This window comes from Macaca mulatta, chromosome 4 (assembly GCF_049350105.2).
Source record: "Macaca mulatta isolate MMU2019108-1 chromosome 4, T2T-MMU8v2.0, whole genome shotgun sequence".
In the NCBI taxonomy this organism is placed as follows: Eukaryota; Metazoa; Chordata; class Mammalia; order Primates; family Cercopithecidae; genus Macaca; species Macaca mulatta.
In genome coordinates this window covers 43,501,578-43,524,712 of record NC_133409.1, presented here as the reverse complement: position 1 = coordinate 43,524,712, position 23,135 = coordinate 43,501,578, and the positions used below count along the sequence as shown (strand labels likewise).

The following is a 23,135-nucleotide window of genomic DNA, read 5'->3' as shown; positions in this document are numbered from 1 at the left end:
AGATTTGAATGATTCTCCTGCCTCAGCATCCCGAGTAGCTGGGATTATAGGCGTGTGCCACCATGCCCGGCTAATTTTTGTATTTGTAGTAGAGACATGGTTTCACCATGTTGCTCAGGCTGGTCACCCCATCTTCTTTCTTAATTCTGTGTCTACAATTAAAGGTCATAGTTTTAATCAAGTTTAGTTGTGACTTGTTTAATGGATCTCAGCATACCCTCACCATTTAAAAACTAAATTAAAAATTAAGTCACCAGCCAATACCTAAAAGAATGAAATGAGCAGAGCTGCTTTGGGGAGTAGACCATGTAAGTGGTGAGGCCATGTGCTGTAAGCTCAAGTCCTAGCTGTCATACTAACAAGTTACTTTTTCTCAGTTACCTTTTCTGAAACCCAAAGTAGTTGGACCAGACCATTTCTAACGTCTTTTCTCGCTCTACAATTTTGAGATGTTAGGATGTCTGTAGTTTTGTCAGCCGGTCCTAACTCTTATCAGGACACTGCTCTTGTTGACTACTGAGCGGGACCATGAAACCTGTACCATAGGTCGTGTTCTGAGGTCCCAAAGAGTCTGGTGCCCTGTCCACTCTGGCCACCCTTCAGACTCTGTATTGGGTCCTTACCATTTCCCAACTTCTGCTTTAGTGGCATCTTTTTGACCAGAAGAATGGACATGACCCCAGGAACACCAAGCCCAGGGCAGCCAGCATGGGCCCATCTTGCCCTCAGTCTTGCTGTGTAAGCCACGTAAAAACTAAATCCATTTTCTATGTGACATTCAAAGGTTTGTTAAGCACCTGCTCTATGCCTGACCAATTATGGCTATTACTGCATTCACGTGTACTGACAAACTGTGACTTATATACTGTTATTCCCCTTTTTGTGATAGGAAAAATACACAGTCAGAAATGTTAACTTGTCCAAGGCGACGGAACAAGGAAGCTTTAGCAGTGGGAGCCATGTAGCTTCCTTATTTCACTTAATCTTCACAAACCTGTGAGGTTGGTGTCTTATAAGTGAGGAGGCACAGCACACATGGGTAATTTGTCCCAGGTCACACAGCGAGAGGTGGGAAGAGTCTGGTTTCAACTCTTAATCTGTATGTATAGAATCATACTCTCAACCTTTCCCTGCTGCATGTTCTACAGTTTTATAGCAGGAAAAGAGATATACCCACGTCTTTATTCTGTTAACTGTGTCGAGTTTCCTTAAAGCAAGTTGTCCTGCACTTAGCTAAGAAACACACACTGAGTTGTTGTCATGAAGAGACCAGCAAGGGGTCACTTGGTTCATTGGCTTTATCATCTCTTTGCCACTGTCAATGGAAAGCACATTGAACAGTGAGGTTCTTAGAGACTCAGGACAAGAAATATCGACAGGAAACCTTCAACTTTCTTTGATTGCCCGTTCGTCTTCCCCACCCCACCCCACCCCACCCCTCACATTTTCTTGATCAGTGCAAGCTTTGCTGAGTCAATCATGAAGCAGGGTCTGGCACAGAGGGTTCACCTTTGTTTTCTGGAAGGCTGGATTTTAGAAGTTGGCACATGGTCCTGAAAGAGCTGAGGAAGACTGGTCTGATGGCAACTTCTAAAATAACTGAGAATGTGAAGCTGAGGAGTTGTTCTAGGACCTGGAGTGGGGTACATCTTAGTACAGGGGATATTCTGGCACGGAACAAGAAAAGGAAGCGTAGAAAGAAAGGAGGGTCAGCATGTGAAATTCACTCTGGATCAGCCCATCTAGGAGAGATCAAGGAAAACTGACCATTATTAAAACTTTTAGTCCTATCCAAAGTAAGTTAATACAGTGTCTAAGATTTGTTTCAAATAGGGAGGGTGGAGACAAAAGAAGGGTGACCGTAATTCATGATTATCATAAGTGTGTTATGGGCTCATGTGGTCTTGCAATGAGCTGTTCTTTTTTGTGTGGGTGTTTGAAATTTTCAAAGTTAAAAATAAATTATTTGCGGGGCACAGTGGCTCACGCCTGTAATCCCAGCACTTTGGGAGGCCGAGGCAGGTGGATCACCTGAGGTCGGGAGTTCGAGACTAGCCTGGCCATCATGGCAAAATCCCATCTCTACTAAAAATACAAAAATTAACTGGGCATGGTGGCGGGCACCTGTAATCCCAACTACTCGGGAGGCTGAGGCAGGAGAATCGCTTGAACCTGGGAGGCGGAGGTTGCAGTGAGCTGAGATTATGCTATTGCACTCCAGCCTGGGCAACAGAGCAGGACTCTGTCTTAAATAAATAAATAATTATGCATTTATTAATTTTTCTTTTTCTTTTTCTTTTTTTTTTTTTGAATAGAGATAAGATCTTACTGTGTTACCCAGGCTGGTCTTGAACTCCAAAGCTCAAGTGATCCTCCCACCTTGGCCTCCCAAAATGCTGGGATTACAGGTGTGAGCCACTGTGCCCAGTGAAAAATAAATTTTTTGAAAGTGAATCTGAAGTAGATGGTGACCTGAAGATGCGATAAGAGAAGCAGAGTGGTTGTGGCTGTGACCACAGTCTGTGGTCCCATGGGAATTAACCTTTTCTTAATGTTATTAAATCTCAGATCCAAAAGGAAAGTCCTCGGCCGTAGAGATTCAGATGATGACCACTCCCGAAACCATTCTCCCTCCCCACCCGTGACACCCACCGGCGCTGCCCCGAGCCTGGCCTCTCCAAAGCAAGTGGGATCGATTCAGAGAAGCATCCGAAAGAGCAGCACCAGCAGTGACAATTTCAAAGCTCTGCTGCTAAAAAAGGGCAGTCGTTCAGACACCAGCGCCCGCATGTCTGCAGCAGAGATGCTCAAGAACACAGACCCTAGATTCCAGAGGTCAAGGTCAGAACCTTCACCAGATGCCCCCGAGAGCCCGTCAAGCTGTTCCCCAAGCAAAAACAGAAGGGCGCAGGAGGAGTGGGCCAAGAATGAAGGCTTGATGCCTCGGAGTCTGTCCTTTTCCGGCCCCAGGTACGGCCGCAGCCGAACACCGCCTTGTGCCGCCAGCAGCAGGTACAGCATGCGGAACCGGATCCAGAGCAGCCCCATGACTGTCATCTCGGAGGGAGAAGGGGAGGCCGTGGAGCCTGTGGACAGCGTGGCCCACGGGGCTCTGGGCGTTGCGGAGGGATGTTCCCTGGACGGACTAGCGAGGGAGGAGATGGACGAGGGCAGCCTGCTCTGTGGGGAGGGGCCTGCCGCCTCTCTGCAGCCCCAGGCCCCCGGCCCCGTGGATGGGACAGCCAGTGCAGAGGGCAGAGAGCCCTCCCCGCAGTGTGGCGGTTCTCTGAGTGAGGAGAGTTAGGGCCAAGAACATAACTCTCCCAGGTGACACGGGGGGAGATGAGCAATGCAGCACTCTAGGAAGCCTGCTAGGCGCCCTTCCCTGGCTCACCCGGGGATCCCACGCTGTTTCTGTGCTGTGGGCCCGGGGTTGCCGGCCCTGCAGTGTGAGTGAAGGGTTATTTAGGACTCACTTGGCACTTGCCCTGTGGCTTAAGAACAAGTAGAAGCTTAAACTTCTGAAAGTGCTTCCTGGGGAAGATTTTTTTTTTTTTTTTTTTTTTTTCCTGAATGCTGGGTGTGTGTGTGCATTTTCAACACATTTTAATTTTTAAAAAATACATGTATACACAAACAACATGTACAGAAATAGAAGAAAGCAAGCCAGAGTTAAGCTTGATAGAGTAACGGAGTTACTCTGGACTAGATGGTAATTGCTTTCAGAGCATTACGTTTATGGAAATCAGCGAGTTCCCTAAGAAAGGAGAAGATGTTACTTCTAAGAAAGAGGCAGTAGAGTTGCTGGATCTTAATGCACAGAACACACAGATATATGCACACGTGTGCTGCTGAGGTGAGGCAGGTCTGGTGAGCACAGAGAGGCTGGGAAGGGGCTAAGTGACTAATTGGTTCAGGTACTTTTTTCTAGGGGAGGTAGACTTTGCTTCTTTTTTGTAAAAATGACAAACATGTAGAAGTGGCAACGCTGTAACCTGGTGCCTGCTGCTGTGCAGCCACGTACACACAATTGTAGCCTGATTTTTAGAAGTGTGGGTAATTTTTTAATGAATTTCCTCCTTGAGTAGCAGCTGAGGTCATTGACAACTGAAGTGACGGTGTGGACATACAGAGAGGGGAAGGGTTTTTAGAGGAGTAAAGTGATACACTGCTGGAATTTGTTTTCTGCCTATGAAATAAAATTATTTTTCAGAATTAAATTTGAAAACTTGCACTACAGAACTATGGGTGGGGCTTTTCCTTTTACAACAGTTTTGTTGTTGTTGTTTTTAACCAGAGTTTAAACTTCCATTAGGCAATTTCCTGTCACTTGAAATGTCAACATCTGCTAACTTTTGGATATCCTTTTGGTTACACCAAAGAAAAAGTTATGGCTATTTTTTTTTCCTTGAACTGCCTACAGTATCATGTCCTAATTCAGAAAAATTTATCAAAATCTATTATATATTATCTTACTTTGAAGAAAATGCTGAATAGCTCTTGTTAGTCAAATAAACTGATAAAAATTGGTAGGGCCTGGCTATCAGTTAGCCCTGGGAAATGAATTTTTAGATTAAAAAGGTTTTTTTGCATCATTTGGTTTGTGCGTTTTTATATTTGTTTATAAATAATTGAGTTGCTAATTATCTTATAATCTTCTCCAGTCAGATTTTCAACAATTTTAGACATGGGACACAAGTGTGCCAAGTCTTTATTTTAATGTAATAATCTCATTACCCCCACCCTTACTCCCTTAACTTCCATGTACTTAGACTTCATTTGTTAAATAAGCCAGAGGATTGTCGTCTTCATTAGAAGGACCTAGGATGATAATGTGGAGACTGTTGGTCTGAATCTAGTGCAACTACCACCTGCCAGCTTTTGGGGGGTATGAAAGTATCTAAAAGTTGGACTGCACGGGTCAAGTCATTATGAGACTTATAAACTAAAACTTTAGATACCCATTTAGAAATGTCTTGGAGGCAAAAACAAACCTAAAGAATGAAGACTCTTTCCCTTCTCTGAAAAAAAACAAAACACTGCTCTTCACACAACCAGAAATCAAGACCAGAGATTTGGAGCAATTGTCTACTAATTTGGCACAAAGATCGTTTGTTCTTTAGAAAACTGGCGTTGGCTTTTGAATATGAAATCTTCTCATAGCTGCCTAAAAAAGACTAGAATGTATATGGATATCAGAAACCTTTAATACATAATTTATGCAAAGATAAAGCAACATAACACTAATTATAAAACTATTTTTAGATCCCCATTTTTAATGAAAAATACACATTTGTATTTAATTTGCTTTGAATAAAATAATTGTAAAGTAAATATTTGAAACATTTCTTTTTGTTTAGACATGTATTTTTTTGAATAATGAGATAGGTCTTCTTGTACAGAATTGTTGAGTGTTTTGCTGGATACAAACAGAAAAGCAGTGAGACCAGAAGGTCTCTGGGGGAGGTGAGGACCCAACAGAGAGGAGGTGGAACATCATAGACACTGGATGGCACCATCTACCAGGGCACGTGGAAAAACAGCTCCACATCGTGTCCTATGGACTTTGGAATAAAATACGAATAACCTATCGCCTGGCGGTTCAGATGACCTGGCATGTGGAGAGATGTGACAACTTCTCACAGGCATGGATGAAATACAGGGAGAGAAGAATCGAGACTCATCCCTGAAACATGGCACCTTCCGCATGGCTACTCTACTCCATGGGGCCCGCTTCTGTTACGGACCACATCTTATTCAAAAGCTCCACAGGGGTAGATCTGATAGCTCTCATATCCTGATACTTTAAGTTCCAGATAATCATAGACAGAAGCCCTAGCCCTAAATTATTTCCACTTTATTTTTACTATCAGTGGGGAGAGAAACAAATGACTGTTTGGTCTGTCAGTTGGAAACAACCTCAATGTGCTCTGCTTTCTGCCATCATACTATTTCTGAAGAATCTTGATTGAACTCTTGCTTTTCCTGTGGGGGTGACAGTATATTCCGTAGGAGAATCACAGTGAAAAGGAGACGTTTCTGTGTCTCCATATTTCTCCCCACCCATCAGGGCAGCATCTTAGGAGGAGAGTGGAAAGAGCGGCTTTCTTGGTTCTGCCGTAGTAGGGGTTCAGCCTGCATGTGATGCTGATTCCATCATCAAATGAGCACAGCAGAGTAATTTGCTTTGGCAGATGTGAGGATATTGTTGGGGGAACGGAGGGTCATTTGAATGAAATATGGACCTGATTCTTGCGCCACTTTCCTTAATAAGCCATTCGGTAACTGTGATAGTTTCTCTCAGTTGCCTGCTCTGACCTACCTTCCACAGCGGCCAGCCTTCACTCACAGAACAAGAAGTAGAGCAATCTGTAGTCATGTGTTCAGCAATGGAAAAAGAAGTCCTAATAAATGTTTCTCATGTGCTAGGTAAAGACAAGGAGGCCCAAAGATAGAAAATGTGGTTGAGCTATCAGTTAGGGGCATGATCCTACTGCCAGTTTAGATTCTTCAAAAAGTAGACACTGAGATAGTTAGAATACCAAAGGTTTTATTATTGGAGTAAGCATCTTTGAAAGGAAGAGAGGAAGCAGGACGAGGCAGGGAGAGCAGGCGATCCGCTATCCCAGGGAAGCTCTGGGAAAAAGGTCACTCATTGGAGGAGTCCTGTGTTGGACTGAAACAGCTAGGTCCCGGTACCACTGCCTTGCTTGGTCTGTGGCAAGAGCCCCCCCAGAGAAAAGCATGCTCTCAATTTCCATAATTTAGTGAAGTCACTGGCCACCAACCCCTCCTGTCTTGAGAATAGTGTGACCTCAGCTTGAAAGCTAAGGTGGATCCTGGTGAAGTAGCAGCTGGTGGCTGCCAGCTACCCACACTCCTTGCAGCTGGATGGCACGTCTTGTCTTGAAGGGGGATCTAAATGGCACCTCCCCATGCCTGCCACAGTCCACCCCTTGCCTCTGTGGATCCATTTCCCCAAAAACACGCAGAGAGTGACTGTTCCAGTCTCTTCCTGAGGATAAATGTTGAAAGAGGAGTTTGGTAGGACCAACTAGAGCACCTTCCTGCAAATGGTTTTAGAACCACAACTGGTCCTCATTACTCCCTGCTTCATTCTAAATTCCCCTCACCCTCAACTGTCATCTTTGCTGGTCTTGGTGGCTTTTTTGATAGTATAAACCAAGCTCTCATTCCTGAGGGTCCTGAGCTCCTGGGAGCCAAACCCTTCTCAGACCAGGGTTGCTGCACTAGTCCATTCAGTTACAGCTGGGCGAGGAGTACAGAGGGTGCCTCCAGTGGATCTGCTAAGTTCCACACACACTGCTCTTGCCCCCATCCTCTGACAGCAGGCTTACTTACTCTTGCAGTTCATGCTAAATTACCCTTGACTAGATGGTGACTTCTTGCCTACTGGTCCCTGAACACAAAGAGTCCAAAGTGCCCACATAGTAGCAGCAGACTGTAGTTCAATGGAATTCTTGCAATATTGCCTAGAGAAGGTATACACTCTCTGAGAACTAGGACTTCTGATGCTGTAGAACCCAGAGTTTCGGGCATGGGAAGTACTAAGTCCCTCAATGGTTCGTTGGGTGTGATGGTAAGTGGGGTCACTCCTGCCTCCACTCCTTGGTTCTGAAATCTATATATTCCTGTTGTAGACACAGCATCATACAGGCTTTCTGATTCAATAAGTATACCATGTGCAGGAGATGGTGGCACATCTTGGCAGGGTATTGTCTCCCACCTGGCGCTAAAGCAGGCAATGTCAACATTCCATCAGGCCAGCAGCTTCTAGGTGGTGCAGTATGTGATAGGAGACGTGGATCCTATGGCCATTGGCGAACTCTCTCTGATTGGGTGTTAACATGTATAGATCACGTATTCAGCAAGTCCATGTTGACAGATCATATGTTTTTATAAGTCCCTAGATTGTGTTCAGGACCCTGTAGGCCCAAAAGGAACCACATACCTAGAATAGGAAGTCTGTCCTTGTGTGAGTAAACTGCCGGTGCTTCTAGGAAAGAATGAGCCCACCATAGTGAATTTGCTATCAAGTGATGAGTTGGTCCTCACAGCCTCATCGGGGTCTCAGTATTGGTATCTAATGCTGGCAGGTTGGATAGTGAGAGTGAGCAGTGTCTAAGTTGGCCTTGGTAAGTGGGAGTGCATGTTGCTGGGTTCCATGCATAGCCTCCATCTTTGCCACCACTGCCACTTTGTGTACGCATTTTACCAGCACTGAGGTGGGCACTGGCAAAAGCTAATACAACAGGCTAAGTCATTTCATCTACTTGTTTAGTGCCTCTAAACAAGGCATTGTTTAGTGCCTCTAAACAAGGCATTGTTTAGTGCCTCTTCTGTGGTGGGTGCTATCTGGTGGGCATTAACATGTCATACAGTTTTTCAAGTTCTGTGTCCATTCTATATGCCCATCCACATGCCTCTACCCCAGACCTCCTAATCATCCATGTTTTTTCCTCCCAAACTCCTAATCAGCTGGCAGGCCATTTTCTGCTATTTCCATAAATATTTTCCCTGTCCTCCCTCACAAAGTGAATGATCCAGTGTACCTCAAAAAATTCTGCCTGGTTTTTACAGTAAGATTGCAATTTTTTTTCCCGTTTTTCAATGTCACCTTTGAGTGAGGGTCCATTTTCAGCTTGCAACTACAGAATAAGATGACTAATCAATAAACCAAGCCTGTGCATTCCTCTTCCTTCAGTGGATTATATAGGTCCTCCAACAACCACAGGGAGGGGTGATGTAGGTGCCACTGTTCAGACATGGTGGTTGGGATCATTGCTCTTGCAGTTTGCTTATGTCCTCCAGTCCAGCTTGGAACTGCTCCTGTATATATCATTTCCATCTTCCAATGGACGGCGGCCAATCCTACTAGCTTATGACTTGGTGCTTCCCACAGAACCCAGTTAAGATGGGCAATTCTGGATACAGCATCACTGGGTCTCAAAGTTCCGCGTCTACCAGGGCCCAGTAGCACAGCAGAGGCTGTTTTACAAAAAGCATATGATTCTTTCCTGCAGTTAGAACCATCATGCTTCAGGGCCCCAGGGACCTGCACTGTGATTCTCTCACTGGGCCTTGTCATCTTTTCACACTGCATCTTCTTTCCCCCTACCTCCAGTACGTAAGATCTGCCACATCACATAATTTAAGCTGCTAATTTCTTCATATGTGTCACTTCTGGGTCTACTTCTAATGATTACTCTTTTTTTTTCCTAATTATGGGCCATAATTTATATTTCTCTTTGTTTCCAGTACTTTTTTTTAACTGGATGTTGGGAATTATGAGTGTTATGTTGTTTGTTGATGGATTTTGTTATATTCCTGTAAATGGTATTGGGCTTTATTCTGAGTCACAGTTAAGTTTCTTGAAATTAGTTTGATCCTTCCAAGGCTTGCCTTTAGGCTTTTTTAGGGGAAGTCCAAAGAAGCCTTTGGTCTAGGAACAATTTGACCTCAAAACCACCCTTTGGAGGACTTCACCTGATGACCCATGCATTATGAGTTATTTCTACTATGGCTAATGGAAACCCAAACTTTTCGCAGCCCTGTAGATGATCTGCAAATTATTTACTCTACTACTTTCCAGTTACTCATTTCTTGGCTTAGGTAGTTTCTTACACCTTCACTCAACCAAGGATTCTAGGGGACCCACTGCAGATCTACAGCACTGTGTGTGTGTGCTGCTTCCTTCTCTCCTCTCACTTACTCACCTTGGCCTCCAGTAACACTGATCTCCATCTCCTCAACACAACAGGACCACTGGTCTCTAGCTTCCCCCTCCCTGCTTTGCTGCCTAGAAACTGCCTCCAGGCCATTAGCTTGAGCAATCATTGGACTCACCTCATTATTCCCCCTTCTCAGAGATCACAGTCCTGTACTATGAACTTTCAGTGTCTGAAAACCATTGTTTCATATATTTTGTCTGCGTTTTTAGTTGTTTAAGAGGGATGGGTAAATTGGGTTCCCATTTCATCATCATGGCCAAAAGCAGATGTTCACCTGAGGTGCTTAAAAAACACTGTTCAAGGCAATATTGATTATGGTTTACTGCCCTAATTGGAGGAGATGGAGTTTAGAAGCTTATACTCTTTCCCCACAGGTCAAGGAACAAATGTAGGGGTTATGCTGCCTGCCAAGGATGTCAGTCTCAATTATACATTCAGGAATTAGGCAGATAACCAGTCAGATAACCTGCAGGACCAGGAGATCTGCTGTAAGCCAAACTTTGATTAGAACTACATTACTTTCTAACCTCTGTATGCTCCCATTTTAATGGGAAGAGGAGGAACTGTAATGACACTTTGGGTTAGTGGGTATCAGATGTTAACTTGGATCCTGACGTATCCAGGTATTCCTCTTTCCCCAGGGTAGAGCCACCTGAGTAAACGGCCATAGATCCTTTAGAAAAAGAATGAGGGGATCATTACTGTGTACACCTGCTGAAATGTTGCAGGAAACTTTCCCCTAGGGTACAGTCACCTCTGCAATTAATGAGCTCTGGGTCAGAAAACTGAACTAGAAACTGGCAAGGAATCGTGTTTTTGTTTTTTAATTGGAGTGATCTCTCTCAGTCCCCTGCTCATCAGTTCTTGCTTGCTTTTGATTATAAAGCCTTACCCTTGTTGATTAGTAAGCTGTTTTGTCCCTAGGAATGCCTTGTTCTACCAACTATTTCCATGAGACTTTACAGGTCAGGGCCCCTTGGCTGCCATTTGGAGCTTAGTGGTTAACAGGATACTGATGGCACCCTGGCTTCTGTGGCTGGCACTCCCACCTGGTCTCTTCAAGGTCTTATCATCATCCACATTGCTCTCAGCAAGCGAAGTTCCATCACAGCCTTTCTTGCCAGCCCCAGCCTGCTGAGGAGAGCCACCGCTGAGCTCCTTCATGATGCTCAAGCCTGCTCACCAGTGCATTCCCAGCGGCCTTGCTGAAGGATGGGTCCCCTGGGCCTTCCCGTGGAACATAATTGTCTGATGGGTCCCCTTGCCTCATGTATCCATGCCAGCAGGCTCCCTTCCCTGAGCCTTCTCATTCCTTTCTCTATTGTTTGTCCCAGCCATTCAGGATTTCAACATTCTGATCACTCTTTCTAGGCTTCTATGAAGCCACCCTAGAGCAGTGAGTCTGTATTATCTCCTGGCATGTTTCTCATGGTGTGAAATCCTGTATCCTGAGAGCCCCAAGTCAATATACCCTCTCCTTTATCTAGTTGTAAAAACCCAGCCCCTTTGACCAAGCACCCTCGGGATCCAGTCCCAAGAGTATACCCCTGCCCCCTGCAGTACATGCCATCAGGTTAGGTGGCTCCTCTGGCATAGAGTCCATTTCTCCCTCATCAGACCCCTCAGCTGCAATCAGTTATGTTCTGACTTAAGTCTTGTTATAGGCCTGGTAGCCAGGAGAAGGGGAGGGACCAATCTTGAGGGACACCTGTTGCTTCATGGGGAAAGACCTTGGACACTGAATCCCCTTGTGTTAGGGGAGAGGCAGGGAGGGAGGGTACTGCCAGCTCTTCATGGGGAAGGGTGGGCCTCTTCTGCAGGCTCTGAATATTCAGGGAGTCTCCTAGGGAGTCAAATGGTTGGGGATATCCACTAAATGCCCCCATCCCATGTTTTAGGTTCCCACGTTTGATTCTGACTTTGATCTAACAGGCCTGGCTTGGTTGAGTATCTGTTGGCTGTTAGCTACCTTTACCATGGAATCCTGTGCTTGACCTTCAGCTTGCTCTGCTTGGCTACAGCATGAGATGAGGACTTGTTGGCAAGCTACCACAGAGACTCTGCTTCTCACACTTGGTTTTGTTTGTTAACTGACCTCAGTTTTTCATTATCCACTTGCAGGATGTCAATCCAGCTCAGCAATAACCATGGAAGCCCATTGTCCTTGTCTCTTTCATCCACCCTTCCCACATTTGAGACACCCAAATCACCCAGCAGTCATTGCGTTCCCTTGTAGCAGCATGCCATTTCATCTGCAGTCTTCATCATTGTGCCAGGGACTGTCTGTGTCACCTATCCACCAGGGATGGGGGCCTCCGAGCCAGCCAGACAGTGAGTCACTCAGCCTGCTAATGCTGTCTTACCACCTACATTCGTGGGCCACTGGTACCAATTGTGCCAATTTTAGGCTGAGATGGAGTTAGGAGTACAAAACTGGTGAAGTGACATCTCTGAAAGGAAAAGGGAAAAGCAGGATTGAGCAGAGGAACTGTAGAATCTAACAAAGTCTCTACCAGCCCACCAAAAACCTCCAGAGCAGAGGCTGTTTATTAGAGGGGTTTCAAGCTGGTAGAAATGACTAGGTCTTTTTTTTTTTTTTTTTCTTCCTGAGATAGAGTCTCACTCTGTCACCCAGGCTAGAGTGCAGTGGCATGATCATGACTCACTGCAACCTCCGCCTCCTAAACTCAAGCAGTCCTTTCACCTCAGCCTTCTAAGTAGCTGGGACTACAGGCGTGTGCCACCACACTTGGCTAATTTTTAATTTTTTGGACAGACAGTCTCACTAGGTTGCTTTGACTGGTCTTGAACTGCTGGGCTCAAGCAATCCTCCCACCTTAGCCTCCCAAAGTGCTGGAATTACAGATGCGAGCCACTGCACCTGGCCTAAATGGCTAGGTCTTATACCACCACCTTGCTCAGTTATTGGCTGGAAGTTGCCAGAAAAAAAGCATGCTGTCAGCTACCACTGCCTTGCTCAGTTTTGACTAGGTCCCCCTCTCTCCCATAGAATAGTGTGTCCTTATCTTGAAATCTGGCGTGGACCCTGAAGACAGTAACAAGAGAGACTGTCAGCGAACCACACCCCTCACAACTGGGCAGCTGGTACTTTCTTGAAGGTAAATTTGAGTGGCACACCTCACGTTGTCTGCCACAACTTCAAATCCCAGAATAAAACTGACCATGCTTTGGTCATAGTAACAATTAAGTTCCAGAAACAATCAATGACAATTTCACATCAGTCACCTCACCTCCAAACCAGGCTTCTAAATCATGCTAATCAGCAGCGGCCTCACTCTGGTAACTGCATCTCCACAACTAAAGCTCGATCAACTCCTAAATGCTTTTGAAAGTCTGTTAATCCCTCCTAAAACCCTGCCTAAGGTCAGCAGTTTTCTTTATCAGGAGAGACCGTGCCCTACAAGACCGTGCCCTACAGTGCTCTCTTGCTCAGCAAGCAGTGTGTGCAGCTTTTTGTTCTAGGTATCAAACATGGCCTCTCCCTTTTAACACTGTCACGTCTGCCCCTGGCTTTCATCTGACTCCTCCTCATCATTCAAGTCTCAACTGTCTCTTGAGAGGCCTTTGCTGACCACCTTATGTGATGCCCACCACACCCTACCTAACCACACTCTACCCCACTGCCCTATTTCAGTTCTTCATCATGCTTGCCAATTTCAAGTATCTTATTTGTGTTGAACTCCCTCACCCTCTAGAATGTAAACTCCATGAGGCCAGGGGCCTTATCTGTCGTGTTCACAGTGGGAGGGTGAATGAAATAGTTAAGGAGGTGGAAAGATGTTGTTGAAGTTAGTAAAGAGGAAGTCAGTGATGAGGGGCTTGGGACACAGATTTTCTTACCTTAGCAGAGTGCTTGGAACAGAGCAGGGGCTCCCTACAATGAGTTCAAGAATGAATGAAAATACGTGACAAGTTCAGTGAAATGTTTAGGGGGAAAAAGCAAGATTTTTAGGGGGTTAAGTGGAGACTAGAAAGAAAGGAATGAATTCACTACGTTTAAATGGAGTTAAATAGAGTATTCTTGTGCAGTGGGGCAGTGGGGCAGTGGGAGGATGCGGGAGGGAATGTAATACATACAACAGAGAATGTAATGGTGGCAGCCACAAAAGACAATTTGATTTTTGTGTCCAACTGAATTTCACCTCTCCAGGCCTGACATCCTAGTGGTTCCACACAAGATAAATCTTTAACATTTTTATTGATACTATCTGGAGGGGATATCATCCAACTGACACAAGTCCAAGGAAAAAAAGGAAATATGATTGTGATGCAGTGAAGAAGAGGGAAGTGACGTGAAATTTCTCTAGATCCTCACAGAAATAAAGACCGCCATAGTTATGACTAATTTATATGTTTACAGACTACTGTCCTCTGTTACCTGTGTATGTAGGTAAAACTTCAAGCATTAAAAAGGCACATTGGAAATAAGCTTCATTAATAGTAGTATTCTCAATAGAAGACACTAGACACGCACTTTACTTAGAGGTCATGTTGGTGTCTATGATAAACAGACGTTTTGCCTCTGACAGCGGAACTTCCTTTCATTTTTCTCATTCGTTTTCTTTGGTGGGTTCATTTTTTTGAATCAACCACACTTCATTATTTCTATTAAGCAATTTGAAAGGACTGTTGTAGCCTGCAGTGTAGTAAACCTTCTCATCAAAAACTTTTCCATCTTCCCTCAAAATGCTTGCTAATGTCAGAAGTTGTTCTTGATTCTTTTGGCCACTAGAAAATCCATCGAAAGACCTACAAAGGAGAAAGGAAATAACCGTGAATGATTTTAATACTGATGTGAATGTCAGTCTGAAGCAAAAAGCGGGTGCTGGTACCGTGAATGCTGGGTGAAGTGCAACTTCAAAGTTACTCCCTCTGGGCCAGGCGAGGTGGTTCACGCCTGTAATCCCAGCACTTTGGGAGGTCGAGGTGGGCAGATCACTTGAGGTCAGGAGTTCGAGACCAGCCTGGCCAACATGGTAAAACCCCATCTCTAATAAAAATACAAAAATTAGCCAGGCATGGTGGCAGGCGCCTGTAGTCCCAGTTACTTGATAGGCTGAAGCAGGAGAATTGCTTGAACCTGGGAGGTGCAGGTTGCAGTGAGCCGAGATCATGCCACTGCACTCCAGCCTGGGCGACAGAGTGCAAGACTCTTTTTCAAAAAAGAAAAATAAAAAAAGCTACTCTCTGTCAGCAGATGAACTGACCACTCCTACCTGTGATTCCTGGTCTCCGTGTGACCTCAGCAGCACTGAGGAAACCCAGCAGGATGCATCCCCTCCTCCCATCTGTTGACAGGTGGATTTGGAACCTACACAATCTCAAGTGCTCTACCCTGTGCTTCTCAAACTTTTAATGTGCATACAGGTCACCTGGGGATTTTGCTACAATGCAGATTCAGGTCTGGGGTGGGGCCTGAGAGTCTGTATTTCTACCAAGCTTCCACACTCATGCCGGTGCTGCTGATCAGAGAACTATACTGACACCCCTGTAGAAGCCCCTTTTCCAGACTCAGTTTTCACTTGAACATTGCCCCTTTTCCCCTCTCCTAGGGAAAAGAATAAGCGCTGGATTACAGATGAATATGATATAGTTTTCACCTCTCTGAATGTATGATCCAAGGGAAGAGAGAAACATTTTGGCAGTTCTCTCTATACATCCGGAGGTTTTTGGTTTGTTTGTTTGTTTGAGACCAGGTCTCACTCTGTCTGTTGCCCAGGCTGGAATACGGTGGGACAGCATACTGCATCCTTGACCTCCTGGGCTCAAGCAGTCCTCCCACCTCAGCCTCCCGAGTTGCTGGAACCACAGGTGCACAATGGACTAATTTTTTTTTTAAAAATCGGTAGAGACAGGGTCTTACTATGTTACCCAGGCTGGTCTCAAACTCCTGAGCTCAAGCGATCCACCTGCCTTGGCTTCCCAAAGCGTTGGGATTACAGGCGTGAGCCACCATGCCCGGCCTCTGAGAAGGGTTTTAAAGAAGGACAGGATCAAAGTGTTGTGGGAGCGTTGAGGACATGATTAAATCTGGGGTAAGGAGAGTCATCTGAATCGGGCCTGGATGGAGGATGGTTTTGCTGAACAAAGAAAGGGCGGTGATAGGAAAGAGACCATACATCTAAAGATACCAAGTGTTTTCAGAGTGAGGCGTAAAATGAGGCCAGGAAGGTGAGTCAGAGCTAGAAGGCGGAACCCTGTGCATTAGCCTAAGGCCTTTTGAGGTTATTTCCAAGGATGTTGAGCAGAAATGTGCAACTTGATCAGATCTGGATTAGAATATAGGTAGATAGATAATAGACTGGTGAGGAAGGATCCAAGCAGGAGGTTGCTATGGGGATGTGGAAGAAAAGACGGTCAAAAGCTTAAAACAAAAGTGGGAAAAGAGAATAAAAGTTTAAGTATAGATTTTACAGTATGTAAACAAAAACATCCTGAGATTAAATCATGACAGCACTGACCTAGCTGAGCTGCTGACAGGCAAGCATGATGAATTTGATTTTGAGGGTGAAGAATAAGAAACACTGAGAAACAAAAATTTTCTTAATATGCCTTCTTTGGTATAAGTTCTGTTATCAATGTGCCAGTGCAAAAAATCAATCCTACCACGCTTCAGATGAGGTGTCATCTTTCGAGGGTACAAACCATGTCTGTTTTATATAACAATGTCTACCCAGCACCCAGAACCATTCCTGGCATGCAGTTCCCTTTTAATCCTGCCAAGTGTAGGAATCTCTGCATGCACATGTATACAAAATAAAACACTGCAGGTGAGTTGATATAACTCTTCTGTTCTATCGTTTTCATGTCGATTGAATATAATTCTGAACCACGGGTTAAGAAACATTTTGGGCTAGGCATGGTGGCTCACGCCTGTAGTCCCAGCACTTTGGGAAGCCAAGGTGGGTGGATCACCTGAGGTCAGGAGTTCCAGACTAGCCTGGCCAACATGGGGAAACCCCGTCTCTACTAAAAATACAAAAATTAGCTGGGCATAGTGGGGGCACCTGTAATCCCAGGTACTCGGGAGGCTGAGGCACTTGAATCACTTGAACCTGGGAGGCGGTGGTTGCAGTGAGCCAAGATTGGGCCATTGCATTCCAGCCTGCGCAACAAGAGTGAAACTCTGTCTCAAAAAAAAAAAAAAGAAAGAAAGAAAAAGAAAGAAACATTTTGGCTCCTAAATGTATTCTTTATTTCCTTAATGAATAATCAATGCTTAGCATGTTCTGCCTGAAAGGAATTTGTTTTCAAATTCATTTTCCCTTAAAATCAAATATTGAACCCTTTAATTAGAAATAAGCTTTTGTTCTCTGAATGTGTGTTGTTTCACAATGATCTATTCATAGTTTTATTCAGAACACAGACAACATATATGGTGCCTGCCTTGCCAGGGGCTGGAATATATGGACATAGTAACACGCTGTCATATTCTTGAAGTTTCCGTCTATAAATAAGTCACTATTACTTAGAAGAAGAAGAATAGAAGGAAGGGCCCCAGGACAGAGTAGCTGGCTAGGTGGAGAAACTGAAGAAGGCATCACAGAAAAGGTGTCATTTGCACTGTAGGGTGGCAGTGGGCTCTCCAGAAAGAGTGAAAAGAGAGTGCTAGAGCTAGGAATGCCTGATGCTCATGTTCCAAGTGTTTTACACAAATTAACTCATCTGGTCTTCATGGCAACCCTATGAGATAGGTAAGTACTACGATCATATGCATTTTAAAACAAGGAAATTTTAGCAAGGAAAAGTGGATGAATGTGCCTGAGGTCAAAGGTAACAAGATGTGGAAGAACATGGCATGGTCCGTGAAGGGTGAGAAGCCCAAGTGATGGGAAGGGGAGCTGCTGGAGACAAAGCTGGGCCAGGTCATAGGTGGCACTGTGCACTGTGTCAACAATCTGAGCTTCCCTGGGGAAACAAGAGGAATCTGACAGAGATTTTGGGCTTTTGTCATTGTTGTAAGAAAGATCACAGTCCCAGTGTGGAAGAGGGGAGGAAAAGACTGGTGGCAGGGAAGATGGCTTGCAGGCTACTGAAGTGAAATAGTCAAGAAATTATTCAGTTGAGATCAATCAACATCCCAATATCCACTGGGAGTGTCAGGCATGTGCTGAGAACTAGGCTACACAAAGATGACTTAGTGCAGTCCCTAGAAGATGAAGACCCGAGTAAGTCACAATGGTGAAGGAGAGAAGGGAACAAATCCCTCAATCATTTTTGAGGTGAATGGGCCAGATGTGGGAACCAGTTGTCAGGAACAGTGTGCTGATGGTGACGGTAAATTCCTTGCTTAGGAAGCTGTCTTGACTGGGCATGGTAGCTCATGCTTGCAAACCCGATGCTTTGGGAGGCTGAGATAAGTAGATTGCTTGAGCCCAGGAGTTCAAGACCAGCCTGGGCAACATAGTGAAATCCCGTCCCTACAAAAAATAATAAATTAGCTGGGCATGGTGGTGGCACACACCACTCAGGAGGCTGAAGTGGGAGGATCCCTTGAGCCCAGATGTTCCCGGCTGCAGTGAGATATCATTATGCCACTATACTCCAGCCTGGACAACAGAGCAAGGCCCTGTCTCAGAAAGAAAAAAAAAAAAGGAGCCTCTCTGGCTGATGAGGCCCTCGACTGAGACAGGCACTATAAGATCAGAGAAGATCTGGGAATTGGGGGAAGGTTCATTTTTAGGGTTGTTGAGTTTGATTCCCCCAACCCCAAAGAGAGATGTCCAACAAGTAGGGAAATCAGATCTGGAGACACTTAATAGATTTGAGAATCATTTGACTCACGGAGTTGAAACAATATGAATGGATTGCCCAGAATAAGTCGGCTCTGAAATGAGGGTCTAAAACAGGCGTCAACAGCGATCCTAGGGTGGGGAGCTGAGGAGGGGCCAACAGAGGTAAAGAAATGGGAGAGCAGAAATGACAAGAGAGTGACCCTCTGAAAGTTAAAGGATAAGCAAGTATTAACGGACCAGATTGGTCCACACATGACTGCTGTAAGGGTCACATGGCAGAGGACAGTAACCATGTGACAGATACAGAAGCACTGCTGAGGATGGCAAGGGCAGTCTAAGGAGAGGGTGCGAGTCATACTGGATCATGGTGGTTTGAGGTAAAGGCCATTCCGATAAGGACTTGGATGGAAATGAGGAACATTTATTGGAACTTGGAGGAAAGGTGACCCTTGTCATGACATGGCAAAGAAACTGTGTTTGTGTCCCAGTGTAATGTGGACAGTACAACTTGTGAATTATGAAACAGGATATTTGGGTGAACATTTTCTAAGCAAAATGGGAATGGAAGATGTGGCCTGGCTTCTCTTGATAGTTAAATACAAGAAGAGAGAATGTAAAGAGTAAATTTTTAATCAAAAGGGAAGCAGAACTTAAACATTTGGAAAATTCTTAGCCTATCCATATTAAAAGAAACGAGAAAGCTTGTTCCAGAGAGAACAAGGGTAAGGCCAAGCAACCCTTTGATAAGGAGATGAATGTGGAACTGCCATCTAAACAGAAACCAGGACCTGTTCTCCAGAATAATGGAAGAACGGTGCCAAAGGCATTTCAGAAATTACGAGCTGCCTCTCCCATCACATGCCAAGTTTCAGTGCCTGGCGGGGGCAGTACAATTTCAAAGGAGGGTCTTTGGGCACCTGGGGAGCCTTGGAACTCACTGCCAACACTGCCTCACCACTCTGTTCCCTGCATTCCAGTACAGCCCTCCTTGGATGCCCCAGGTTCAGCTCCAGTGGGCTGAGGTGTGGCCTGGGCTGCTATGGCTGTCCCCCCCGGAAGGTGCAGGCAGTTAACCTCAGCAGCATCCATGTGGTGCCACTTCTGCCAGTACACGAGCTGTGGGGGCGTGGCTACCTCCACCTTGAAGGATGGAGCTGCCCAGGGCCTTGGATATGTGACCCAAGCAGAGGGCCACAGTGAGAGCAAAGCTACTGCAGTGAGTCCCCAATAGGGAAAATGGCGAACAGAGCCGTGGGAGCAGGGCACACTAGACTGGGAGGGCCACTGGTGTGTAATTTGAGCCTGGTAGGACTGCCCCTGGGGTTCCTCCAACTATGAGAGCTGCAGTGGGTTTGGGCCTCCAAAGCCATGGGCAGGGACAATTGAAGCCTTGGGGGCCCAACCTCTGTTCAGCAGAGCTTCACAAGTGGGACCTTCATCCCAGTGGGCCCAGAGGGAAAAGCTTTGAGTCACAGAAAATTAATCTGAAGATTTAGAACTTACTTGGAACCTGTTACCCATTTCTTTTTTCCCATTTCTTCATTTTGGAATGTGGTATTTGTCCTATGTCTGTCCTACCATTTTTTTTTTTTTGGAGGCATATAACATGTTTGATTTCACAGGTTCATAGATGGAGGGGAATTGGCCTCAGGATAAACTGTACCTTGAGCCTCAGATTTGATTTTGATGATCTTTAGATGAATTTAGACTTTTGAGTTGATGCTGGAATGAATTAAGACTTTTGGGGCTATTGGGATAGAATGAATATATTCTGCATGTGAGATGATATGAATTTTACAGGGTCAGGGCAGAAAGCTATGAAGTCCATGTTTATGTCTCCCCAAAATTCATATATACATTTTTTTTTTTTTTTTTTTTTTTTTGAGACAGGGTCTTACTCTGTCACACAGGCTGGAGTGCATTGGTGCAATTACGGCTCACTCAGCCTCGACCTTCTGGGCCCAAGTGATCTTCCTACCTCAGCCTCCCAAGGAGCTGGGACCACAGGCATGTGCCACCAGGCCTGGCATATATATATATATATATATTTTTTTTTTTTTTTTTAGTAGAGATGGGGACTTGCTATGTTGCCCAGGCTAGTCTCTAACTCCCAGGCTAAAGTGATCCACCTGCCTCAGCCTCCCAAAGTGCTGGGCCTCAAAATTCATATTTTGAAAACCTAATCACTAATGTGATAGTATTAGATGAGGCCTTTGGAAAGTGATTAGGTCATGAGGGTAGAGCCTTGTAAAACATGTCCAATAAAGCTACCTTGCCTCTTCTACCACATTAGGACATTTCTGAGAAGGTTCCATCTGTGAACCAGGAAACAGGCCCTTACCAGTCACTGAAACTGCCGGCACCTTAAACTTGAACTTTCTTGTCTCCAGAAATGTGAGAGACAAATTTCTGTTTTTCATAAACTACCCAGCCCATGGTATTTTGTTACAGCAGCCTGAACAAACTAAGACTTTTGTTTAAGGTACTTTTGTTCAGATCTAACTATATTGCAGTCTTTTGTTTTGGGGGCATATAATTTGCACCGTGTCTTATATGAAGGGCATGCAATAGACTCATTAAATGAAGTGATTATTATCTTGTGACAGGCCTCAGTAACATATACAACAAAGCCAGTAGGAAAACATCACAAAATGCATTAGACCTAATTTTATGGAAGGGTGAAAAGCCTTTTGAAATTGCATTGGAGCTAAACTGTAAGTAAAACTAGCAGTCAGCAATGCTATAAATTATCTACCACTTACCGTACAAACACAGTCATTTCGGCTCTATCTTCAATGAAGACATCTGACTCTAAAGGCCTGGGCGGATCAAATTGCTGTTCAGAGGGAATATACAGGGAAATGGTAATAGTAGACTCACTAAAAGGACCTGAACCAGGCTCCACGTAGCTTGTCACTGGAGCTGTCATCTTTATTTTCATCTCTGTGACATAAAAATGAAAGCAAATTTAGTGTATTTTTGACAGCTTTAAACATTTAACCTATTCTGTTTTGATCTGGGTTTCTTGATTTACTTCACATTATTGACATATTTACCTTCAAGATAATTTTCATCTTAAAACAGTAAGGCCAAAATTACTAAACTGCTCACTGCCCATATTAAACCACTTTCTGTAATACTGATATTCTGGGTTAATAAATTTTTAATTTTAGAGATAAAAGGGGAAATTAGAGATTACATGGTCAGTAAACTCTTTTTTCTTACAATCAGAAAATGAGGTCCCACAGGCTAAGAGACCTGCTAAAATATAAATAGCGGCAAAGCCAGACCAAAAGCTATGACTTGATGCTTCTAATCTTGGTACCTTCTTGCCTCCCGATGTCTCTGATCCTACCAGTCAGCAAATTATCTTGAAGTGTTAGCTATGGAAAAGGACTTATCACACGTTACACCAAACCCCAGTTCATCCAGCAAAATCAGAGAACAGAGGTTGAAAAGTAATACGCAGTGGAACTCTGGTCCTGAGGAGTCTTGTCTGAAAACAAGACAAGTCTTTGATGACTTGCTTATTTTTCTATTATAAAGGATATTTCTTTGACAAGCTAAAACTCAATAAGAAACCCAGGGACTCTTTCACAATATGCATAATTACAAGGAAAACTGCTTTTACCTTTCTCATTTTTGCCTTGAATGTAGCTGTTCAGTCTCGTAAAGCCCGTCTGGATGGCTGAATCCCAGTCCATAGACTCCACGGACGTGCTGACCCACTTGGCTGGTCCATAGCGTCGGATCTCATAACTTCCGGGCTAAAGCGGAACAGAGAAAACTTCGAGAAGCAATTCTAAGAGGGTAGGAGTGAGATGCAAAAATACCGGTGCCATGATCTCGGGTCGACCTGCAGCCGGCCTGTCTAGGGGCTGCACCGCCCTGGGGTCCAGCCCGAGGTCCCCGCTCCTTAGGTCTGGGAGGTGCCCCTCCACGAGGTTCCCCTCCTTGCGATTAGGGACCGCAGCGGCCCCAACCCCACACGCTGGGGACTCGATTCACACTTTAAAGACAAGCACCTATTACACTCCCTCGCTTCGGAGGGTTCCACCACGCGTTCTGGGACGTAACCAGTTCCTCCTCGCCCTACCACCCCGCAAAGACAAGAAATTGAGATGGGACCTGCGCTGGGGTAGAGGGGAGGGTAGACCTAAATGACCTGGGTTTCTCGTTTGTGTAGGATACGGGGTAGGGACTCGGACCATTTAAAGAATTCTACTTTTTACTTAACTCTATGGGACCCGCTGGCCTCATGGCAAATCAGCCCGAAGGCTGGCCCAGCCCTTCCGCTCCTGAGTCGGCGCCTACCTGGGAGCCCGCGTCCTCCGGGGCCTTCCAGCCCGGCGTCTCTACGGCTTGGGCCGCCGCGTCCTCGGCCGCCCCGGGGTCTGGCTGGAGCGGTTCGGCCATGGGCGGCGCCGGCGCTCTGGGAGCCTGGCCAGCCGCTCCAAGGGCCGGTACCCCGGGCCGTCCCACCCGCGTGTGCGCGCCCCGCCGCGGCCCCGAGTCCCCGCCCCGCAGACCCTGTTCCTCCTCCCCGCCGGGCGGGAGACCCGAGCCCGCCGATGCGCCTAACTCTGGACCGCGAGGGGGCGCCGCTACCAAGGCGGGGCCGGCTCAC

At 45.4% G+C, this 23,135-nt stretch overlaps 2 protein-coding genes across 9 annotated transcripts in view; one reads left to right on the top strand and one right to left on the bottom strand.

Moving 5' to 3' along the window:
- The window catches only part of NHSL1 (NHS like 1), a 217,542-nt gene extending 212,208 nt beyond the window's left edge, over positions 1-5,334 (top strand). For all 8 annotated transcript variants that reach the window (XM_077999468.1, XM_001095017.5, XM_015137357.3 and 5 more), the window contains one exon: positions 2,569-5,334. In XM_077999468.1, coding sequence (XP_077855594.1) covers positions 2,569-3,304 — 736 coding nt within the window. In that variant the 3' untranslated portion in view covers positions 3,305-5,334. The remainder of the gene's footprint in view (positions 1-2,568) is intronic.
- An 8,308-nt stretch (positions 5,335-13,642) lies between these two features.
- HEBP2 (heme binding protein 2) lies at positions 13,643-23,046 on the bottom strand. Its single transcript, NM_001194081.2, is given in 4 exon segments — positions 13,643-14,522; positions 21,271-21,451; positions 22,140-22,275; positions 22,823-23,046. Coding segments are annotated over 4 exon segments (618 nt in total). The 5' UTR covers positions 22,925-23,046; the 3' UTR covers positions 13,643-14,323.
- Positions 23,047-23,135: the final 89 nt, after the last annotated feature.